The following is a 10,269-nucleotide window of genomic DNA, read 5'->3' as shown; positions in this document are numbered from 1 at the left end:
ATCAGCCTTCTCCATGATTACTATAAATTATGGAAAGTGTTATTTTATTTTCTAAGGTCTTGTATTTAAGTAGATAACCACCACTACCCCCAACCATGTACTACTAGAAATTCATTATAAAGACATACATGACCACATTCTTCAAGATCTCCCTTTCCCTCCTCAAGAGTAAGAAACTTTCCAGTAGGTGTCCTATGTAGAGAAAGTCGGCCCTTTTTTGACCTTTTGTTTGGATCAGCAACTGGGTCCTTAAAAACATTAATCTGAAATTCAAAGTCAGAAAATTAGTGAAACCCAACATATGGATTCATGTTATCCTACTCCCCCCCCATTCATCCCTCATCAATACATATATACATATTTTATATTTTATAAAATAGATACAAAGAACAAAGCACCCCACTTTTTGACTTCTAGAAAACTCTTTAAAAGGGTGTCTTTGTTTCTAATTGAGAGTATCCAGAAATCTAAACTATTAGAAATATATATCCTATCCTTGAATAGTACATGAATGTTTTTGAGATGAACTTCTCTCTGTTCTCTTTCTTTTCACTAATGGGCAGAAAGATAAAGTTCTCCCCTTCATAATACTGTTATATAACTACCAAGTTAGAGGATGATGTTCAAAGTTCTTGGATGCAGAGCCAGCTTAAATTCTCAATAGTGTTTATGTATAGTAGATATGTACATTAAATGGCTGTCTGACAAGCAAGGTTATGAATTACAAGTTTTCCAGTGGTCTCTGCTGACCTTAATTCAGCTTTAACAAACTTGTTTTTGGGCAAGGCATTTGAGATTAAGTGACTTGCCCAGGGCCACACAATAAGTGTCAAGTGTCTGAGATTGGATCTGAATCCAGGTTCTCCTGGCTCCAGGACTCTGCCATCTTGCTACCCCTTGGCTTTTAAGGAATGTGAAAAAACTGGAAAAAAAATGTGTGAATTTGATCAAATAAATAAACATGAATGGTGTTTAGGGAGAAAGAAGCTATTTTCTAAAGGTTTTCTATTGCCAAAACCTGTAGTTATGTTGTTTTTGATAAATGTTAGCTTGACTGTGATATTTACATTTAAAAATCATAATATATAAGTCTAGATACATAGTGAGTATAGGACCTCTCTCAGTCTAAGTTCTCTATGCTCTCACTAAATTTTCTTCTTTGATTCACATTCTCTTTCCCTTCCCTTCAATTTTTCCAGATTTCTTTTCTTTGATTTTTTCCTGAGTCAAGGTCAGTAATTTTTATCAGTAATGATACATTGTCTTTTTCTTGATTTTCTTTTTGTGCTCTCCAGTATGCATTTGAAGAGTGCTATACTTGGAATCATTTTGCGATTCAAATTCTCGTTCCCTCACCATGATCACAAACAAATCATTTAACCTGTGAGACTCAATAAAATGGGGACACAAATGCTTCCAATACCTTCTAACAGGACTACAATAAACAAAGTGCTAAAACTTAGTTATTCTGATTATCTACTATTTTCTGTCTAGCTTCTCTACATAGATATTGCTAAAAAGAATGAAAATAATTATGGCACATACACCAAGGCCATTGGTAACCACATAACTGCATTTGAAGGAACAATTCAAAAGATCTCTTGTTAACTTCTGTAACAAAGCTCCACCAGAACCAAAAGAAATATTTTCAATACTCCATTTTTTCTTCTTCATGCCCTCGACAATCTACAGGACACAAAAAAGAGAGACAAAAATGATTTCCCAGATGTGAATTAAATTAAATTTGAGGGGAAAGATATTGCCTAATAATTAACCAATTTAGTTCAACCATTCTGGAAAATATTCTGAAACCATGACGAACGAATATACATCTTTAACCCTGAGACACCACTGCTGGTCTACACTGTGGAGATCCAATCAATTACTCAAAAAACATTTATTCAGCAATCACCATATACCAGGCACTCTGCAATCCTTACTTGTAAAAGCCATATATAGAGATATATATATCTATATATATCTATATATATCTATATATAGATATATATTGATAGCAGCCCTTTTGTTGTGGTCATGAACTAGAAGTAAAATAGAGGCTCACTGACTGGAAAATGGCTAAATAAATTGTGGCACATAGATGTAATGGAATATTAATGTAATAAGAAACAAAAGAATTCAGAGAAATATGAATTGTAGTAGAACCAGGAAAACAATAAAAGTAAATGGAAAGAACAAAAAACCGAAACTGAATATTTAAAATATTAGCATTTACAAAATTGGAAAACTCCCCCAACAAACATTACCTTTCAATTAAACACACTATCTATAGGAAAGTCTGACTAGATAGAAGTATGGTATTATAGTGTAAGATACATTTTAAAAAACTCTTTATATTTTCCCTTTCTAACCCATGGTTTTCTTTCCCCTTTGTTCTAATTCTTCAAACACAAAATTCCTAACATGTAAACATGTTAAACACAAATGTGCAAATACAACTTCTACCTGATGGTTCGCTGCTGAGAGGAAGCTGGCAGAAAAATGAGTAACATAAATATCTAAGTGGATGGATGAAAAATTTCATAACATGTCATTGCAAAAATATCAATCATAATTTAAAAAAAAGATCACAGAGCACAGTTTCAGTTGAATGAGTAAGAGAAAGACAAGTAGAGGCTATAAATGGAGACTTTTTTCCCAGAGGAAAAAGGGGGAGTTTTCCCAAGAAAAAGGGTTTCACAGTTTTTACCACCCTATTCTAGGCCTCCATAAGTTCCCTCCAGTTCATTGTCCAAACGGTAACTGAAACTTGCTCTCCTGCAACTACAGAGACATTTCAAAGCTGGACTCCAGATGTATTTTCTCTTACCGATACTGTTTTACATGGAGTTGACTCCATCCCATGTTAATACTGTTTATAATCAGAGCTCCAGATGACAAACTTCTAAAGAGTGCATTTCAAAAATGTTATGGACTGCCTGTATTGCATTTGACTTCTACCATTTGAGTATGGGGTAATGGCATATTCTTGATATACATTTTCTAAACTAAAATATTGTTTAAGTACGTTAACTAGCTTTGATTTTGATCTGAATGTGTGTGAAGGGCAACAATAAGGTTTTAAAGCAACTGTACTAGTTTTATATTCTATTATATTAAATTACAATATTAGGCATTAACATTTAAAAATAGTTCCATAGCCAAATTTTAGGGAACAAGTAGAGTTATGATACTTATATATTTAACCTTCAATTAGTATTTCTTTTTTTGGTAAGGCAATGGATTAAAGTGACTTGCCCAAGGGCACACAGCTGGGTAATTATTAAGGTCCTCCTGACTCCAGGGATGGTGCTCTATCTACTGTGCCACCTAACTGCCCCTAATTGGTAATTGCTATGTCATTAAACTTTATATCAATAAGAGCAGGGCAAGATATCCTTTGCAAAGAAACAGATCCTGGATGTACTTTTTAGTATTTCCTGTTTAGTATCTTCATTTATCATCAGGAGACTTCTCTAGTCCCACATCTAGAGTGGCAAAGTATGTCAGTTTTTAAACTATACAGTATTAACATGAACATTCTAGAGCATCATTTTAATAAAGATCCTGGTATTGTTACCAAGCAAGTCAGATATATGCAAAAGGCTAATTGTTTTGCAATATATTGTTAGGAGACTGGATGTGAAGCATACCTCTTGTAATGTGTTGATATCAACCCCATCTCCCTGAATAACTCTAAGATAAGGTGGCAACAATTTATAGCCTTTCGAGTTTTCAGTAACTGGAAACTTCTTACCCAAAATGTCCAAAACCTGTGAAGGCAATAAAAACAAAAGTTAAAAAGAAAATTATTTTCTAATAAAAACAATTTCACATATAGTATATATACATATATAAAAATTCACTATAGCCAGACTTTAAGGTATGTTCAGCTTTCTGTATTACCTAGAGTTTTATTAGTTATAGTCAGTTTTACTTCTGACAGGGAGTCCTTAGCAATATAAAATTTCTGTATCTTGAGAAGCCTAAGTTGTCTACAATGTCATTTCATGGGAAAAAAATTCAATGCATGCTAGAAAACTGTCTTGGGAATTGATATCAGTTTAAATCCTACCTCTGACAAACACTAGTTATGTAATATTAAGAATTATTAAAGTTTTATCTGTCAAGTCTCTTCAATGAATTTGCCCCTCTGCATTCCTGCATTCACATTATGAGATCTCCCAATGGTAAAAAATAAAGTTAAAAAAAAATCCAAACTTTCAAGATAAATCAAATACAAAAGGCATAAAATTGAAAATAATTTTCAGATTTTAAATCCAAGAATAGAAAATAGCTAAATATTATAAGCTATTTCAAAAGATACAACAGGAACATTTATATTTAAGTAAAGTTTATATTTTATATATTAAAATTTATATTTATGTAAATTTACCTTTAAAACCGTGTCAAGAGGATTTCCAGAATCTGGTCTAATTATTAGTGGTGCTTCTGCACTCCTTGAAACAATTAAATGTCTTAAATCTTCACCCCAGATTTTCTCACACGCATTATAAATATCATAGCTATCACTGACCACAGACACAGGCACTGATGAAAACTGAGTTACTATATGTTCAAATGCATCCTTTTCATGATCTTTGCCCCAGGCTGTTATAGTACTGCGGGAGAGAAAAAACACTGAGAATTAATTCATTTTAAGTAGTTATAAAGTTGCATCATCCTGGAGAAATTCTAATTATACAATATTTGCTGTTGCACACATTAAATAACACAAAACAAGCAGAGCAATTTAAATTGGTGTATATCATTTAGTGAACTGAATGTATAGAAGAGCATCAATCATCCAATTTGTTTCAAAAAATGGCATAAACCAATAATTCCTGTTTTGATTTAAGCTAAAACAGAAACCACCTTCAACTTTTCAAATTTTCCTGACTGCAATATAAGTTTCACTATTTTGTAAGCACTCTAAAGTACAGTCAGATGCATAAGATGTTCACTTGAACTTTCAAAATCTGAGTTGGTGAAAATATTCATCTAATTCACTCTCCTACTTGAACCTCTTTCTTTTAAAATTATTTTTAACAAACAAACCATTTTCTTTGCTTTTATCTTGCCCCAATGAAAACAAAAAAACAGAAGCAAATTCTTGGTAACAGTAGTCAAGGAAACTAAATTCTCTCATTGACTATTATCACCTCTCTGTCAGGAGATGGATGTTCCCTCAAAGATCCACTGAAATCATGGACAGTCACTGTACCAATCATAATTTAGCTTTTAATGCTATTTTACAGTGTTATAAAATATTTACCTAGTTCATTCATTTCATTTATCATTTTACAAGTCTTCAAAACTACTCATTTCTATGCTAATTTTTATCATACAACTCACTTTTAAATTTTTAAAAAATGTTAAATAAATAATAATTTATAAATAAACTATCAAAGACAATAGGGCTAAGTGACTTGTCCAAGGTCACAGCTAGACAATTATGTGTCTGGGGTCAGATCTGAACTCCAGTCATCCTAACTCCAAGGCCAGTGCTCTATCCACCACTGCGCCACCTAGGTCACATCCTGACTGAGAAGTCATGGGGCTCAAGATTTATTCTATATTTGGAGAAGACCAATATGGGAAATTGTTTTGCCTAAGTATTATTATTTGTTAAGGCTTTTTTTCCTCTCTCTTTCTTTTCCAATGGAAAGGAAAATAGGTGGGAGGGAAAAATGTCTGTTTTATGAAATGAAAAAAAAAGTAAAATATAAACTACTATATAACTGTATAGTATATAAACTATATAAGCCACATAGACAAGAATTCTAAAGTAAAATATAAATATGTCTGAGATTATCCAGGCTACTTTCTCTTTTTCCTTCTCAAAGAAATAACAGCTATTATATGGTATTGATTTTAATAAATATATTGTATATTGAATAGTTTACTTTCATTTGTAATATAAAAATGAACACATGAGATCTCATGGTAGGTAGGGTTCTAATACACTGGATACTCATTTTTCTACACCTTTCCCTTTATCATTTCCTTTAGACCAAATCTCAAATCTTTGAATATTATTATTACTACTATAATAATATATATATTATAATTTCAAAATTATACTTTACTTTTCATTCTTCCAATGAAAGAATAGAAATTGAGGCAATCATGATGTAATAAAATGCAGTTCTTTTAATTGTATACAATAGGCAATAACTATTTGCTGCTAAATTATAAATAGGATTATTTACTTAAAAAACAAAGTATGATCCCCCTCCTCTCCACACAGGGGAATCCTTACTTTGAATAAAAATAAGAACTTGAATCAGTTCAATGCTCTCGTTATATATATGGTAGGATGCACCAGGAGGGAGGACAGGCTTAATATGCTTTTCAACAGATAGAGATTTTTTTCCCACTTACACAAACATCTATCAACATGGATAAGCCTCCTATTCTGTAAGATTAAGGTTATAACCAATTGGCAATGAGCAAATAGTCCTATATATAAGCTGTCAGTTTTCACAAAGCAAATGCCTATTTCAAGTAGGTATAAGCAGATTAAAACACAAAATAAAAATATAGAGGGACACTTTCTATAGTTTATTACTACATCATAACTAGTAAATCTTAATTCTATGATACCCAGGCTCAATTTAAGTGACAAAATTTCATATTTTTTCAAAGTTTATTTTGATTTTAAAATTGTATTATTTTATTATTACTAAAGTCCATGATCATAGATACACATAAAAAAATCTTTTAAAAAATCATCATATTCTAGATTCAGTTATTTTGTTTATAATATCTAAATCTTAAATAAAATTAATAATATCAACAATGTTCTAGATTCAGTTCTTTTGCTTACAAGAGTTGGAATTTTACAATCAAAGAATTTCAGTTCATCTTTTTCATAAATTGTTTCATTTGTCCTCCATGTTCCTAAGAGATAGGATATATAATAAAGCACAGAGGTCAAATAACTGACCTGGTGTCACTTAGTAACTCAGATATGGAGCTACTAAAATTAAAAATACAAAGTATTAAAATTAAAAACAAAACGTACAATCAGCAGGTCAATATATATGGACAAATCACTTTTTTAAAAAAAAAGACAATTCTAAATAATTTTCCACAATGATTGGTCCAACATAATGATCTACTAACAGTGACCAGGCTTTAAATTAGCAGGTTTTTTCTCATATAAAGCTAAATTTGCCTTCCATTAACCACTGGGCTTTGGGGTCAAAGTGAGAAGTCAAGTCAAATCTTAAATGATGTCCTACCATGTCTAAATATGTATAGCTCCTTCAACAGCTTATCAATAGCCCTCCTAATAATACGGCGTTCAGAACTTAATTTAATACACCAGACCTAGTTTAATAAATGCTGATTACAAAACTTAAAAGCTTGAATTTTCTTTTAATCTTTGTTATCTAGTCATGCTGCCTCTAATCTATACACATACAGTAGATTTTTGGAACCCAATTTAGTAATTTACACTTATTTCTTAACTTCAATACTTTGAAGATAAGCAAACTGCTTCACTAATGCACATGAAAACCCTTCTGTGATCGTTTTCTAAAGTTGCTGTAGTCAAGAAATTATGATCTGGTTGCTCTGATCTAGGCTGGTCTGTAGGAAGTAAGAAATAATCACTACGCCTAGAATTCAAATCTGTAATTGCTAAACTGAATTTTATCCAGTATTTCATACCCTTAGTCTCCCACCTGAGTTTCTGATTACTGTTTTATAGCAAAACTAGGTCTAAAAAATACTATATTCTCTTATATCCTATTTTTAAAAAATTTCCTTTGAGAAAATTTTTATACATTTTTCACCTTCAATGATTTAAAAAAAAATATCCATGATGGTTCTTCATAACAACTTCCTTTCTAAATGTTCATTTTTACCTGTGTTCTGCAGCTGGAACAGAATATCCAGGCACAGGGTCCTTTGTTCCATAATACTTCTTAATTAAAGCAATTCCTGCTACTGTATCAGTTCCCTTGAAGTTAACCAAATGAGCAGATGCTCCTATACCAGCCGTCTGAAAACAAACAAATACGTATTACATATAAATGCACATGTATATGTATATATACATACATACATATACATATATATGAAGATTAATTGATATAGTCTTAAAAACATAATTCAAACATAAATTACCTATATAATAGTTCAGTTTTTCTAAAGGTAAGTATCCATTGTCTTTAACTTTGAGAGGCAAGCCATAAACTTTAATAAATCCTTTGGGGGAAAAAAACCCCAAAAAACTCCTTCTAAAGGTTAGCTAAGGCATAGAAGGGTGTTAAGGTAAATTTTGGTTTCCCAAATCACTAAATTTATGGTGTGGATACTGGCATTAATATAAATGTTTTGAAAATACTTCTGGACCTCAAAAAAGTAGGATTGTCTGGAAGAGGATGAGTTGACCACCTCCAAAGTTCCTTCTGGTTCTACACATATTATTTCATGTGCTGTCATCTAGATCATAATCAGCTTAGCCCTTGTTAGGGAAATGTATCAAAAAGGTCTAATGAGTTTCTTGCCTAGATTGAACAGAAGAAATGTCCAAACTTAAAATCAAATGGGAAAGAAGTCCATGTCCTGGACTTGATACCATAAATCTCCTGATGTGATGAAGATTGTGAAATTAAACTGAGTGATTTAAACATATCTTAATAAAAGAGCAAGAAACATTCTACTGAAAAAAATTTCTATTTTGGAAAATGTAAATCTTTCCATTCATCCTCACTGGGATTTCATGCATATGATTAATTAGAATCAGTGTCATCAACAATGCCCTCAAATTTGTACTGATATTCATTTAACTCATTGTTCACTGAACTCCTAGTAATGACATACCTCTTGTGAAGAGACTCCTCTATAGCCAAAATCATGTAATTTGTACTCCAGGCCATCTAAGTTGCCAGATGTTTCCATCAAATACTTTGCCAAAATTTTCTTCTGCTCTCTTGAATTTGTAGCTACTGTGATTGGATACCAGGACTGAACAAGGATAGTCTAGGTATTTATAAGATAAAACAAAAATAAAAATTTATGTTGATACATAAAAATTTAAAGGATAAAAAATATGCTTGGTAAAGCTTATATATTACCATCTTGGGCAAGAATCTAATTTGGTGTCTACAAACTTGTTTCTTAAAAATATCTGATAACTGTTTTTCAGTAATTAGATTTCTCTGTAATCCTAAGTACTTTATTTAAAGCCCTTATGAGAAAGGGGTTTCACCAGTTGGCCACAGGGATCCATGACAAAAAATGATTAAGAACAACAAATGTAGGGGCAAATAAGAAAAAACTAAAATCTGAAAACTTCTGAATTCCTCTTAGAAACTTGAGGAAACAAGTAACAGACAAAGCAGTCTTTCACATTATTACAACTTCCTTTCCATATCATAGGAAAATCACTAGATTATATAAATGTCAAGAGGGATTCAGTTTGAGAAGACACCATTATGGTGAGGGGAGCAGAGTTGATGGCATACACTTAGGAATTATGGCAGTATTGATTTGATAGTTACGGAGAAAGATATTTATAACATAAGTCAGCCACCACCAAACACTTTGGCTCTTGACCCACAGAAAACAATTATGCATAAGAGGTATAATTTCAGGTAAGTTTCAAATTTATTTCTCAATCAGGACTCACGTATACATTATTACTCAATTGTACTCAAACTATATACAGAATATTGTGAAATTTTTAACAAGTGAGTTGTTTTCCTTACAATGGCTTATATTTCCCTAGCTTCAAGACAAAAAGTGCTTAAAATCTTATAAACTAAATTAGACTAATTTGTAGTCTACCACAGATTATAAGCAACCGGAAGAAAAGAAAACAATCTCCCTGAGAACAGAGACTTATTTCATTTGTCTTTTTCTCCCTAATGCTTAACACAATGCCTAACATACAGCAGTCATTTAATATATACTTGATTAAAGATCAACTGAATATGGTCTGTGTAATTCTCTTTAGAGCACAACCAATATTAGGTGAAGTGTATCAAAATAAGTAATGAGACATGCATCTTGTAAAAAAAATATTAAAGGAACTACTAAGTATTTTAGACTATGGAAGAAAAGACTAGGGGTTAAGTATATTAAAGGAAAGCAGGATGCTAAAAAGTTACTTTCTAGTTCCATAAAGAGCCCAAATGGATCTAAAACCAAAAAATGGACCTAAATTTCATTGAAAGAATTTGCCAACATATAAGACCAGCTTAAAGCACATAAAATTTGAGCTATCCCTCTAGAGTTCATCTTATAATGCAGAAATAC

At 31.7% G+C, this 10,269-nt stretch overlaps 1 protein-coding gene across 1 annotated transcript in view; it reads right to left on the bottom strand.

Annotated features, from left to right (window-relative positions):
- Positions 1-10,269, bottom strand: part of NAMPT (nicotinamide phosphoribosyltransferase) — a 34,174-nt gene that overhangs the window by 9,007 nt on the left and 14,898 nt on the right. Inside the window, exons 5-10 of the mRNA XM_074193944.1 lie at positions 8,833-8,991; positions 7,872-8,008; positions 4,394-4,619; positions 3,651-3,770; positions 1,546-1,686; positions 129-263 (exon numbers count right to left, since the gene is read on the bottom strand). Of these exons, the coding sequence (XP_074050045.1) occupies positions 129-263; positions 1,546-1,686; positions 3,651-3,770; positions 4,394-4,619; positions 7,872-8,008; positions 8,833-8,991 (918 nt within the window). The remainder of the gene's footprint in view (positions 1-128; positions 264-1,545; positions 1,687-3,650; positions 3,771-4,393; positions 4,620-7,871; positions 8,009-8,832; positions 8,992-10,269) is intronic.

Source organism: Macrotis lagotis, chromosome 7 (genome assembly GCF_037893015.1).
Source record: "Macrotis lagotis isolate mMagLag1 chromosome 7, bilby.v1.9.chrom.fasta, whole genome shotgun sequence".
NCBI classification, from domain to species: Eukaryota; Metazoa; Chordata; class Mammalia; order Peramelemorphia; family Peramelidae; genus Macrotis; species Macrotis lagotis.
The sequence above is the reverse complement of the archived record's forward strand: the minus strand, read 5'-3'. Positions and strand labels throughout refer to the sequence as shown.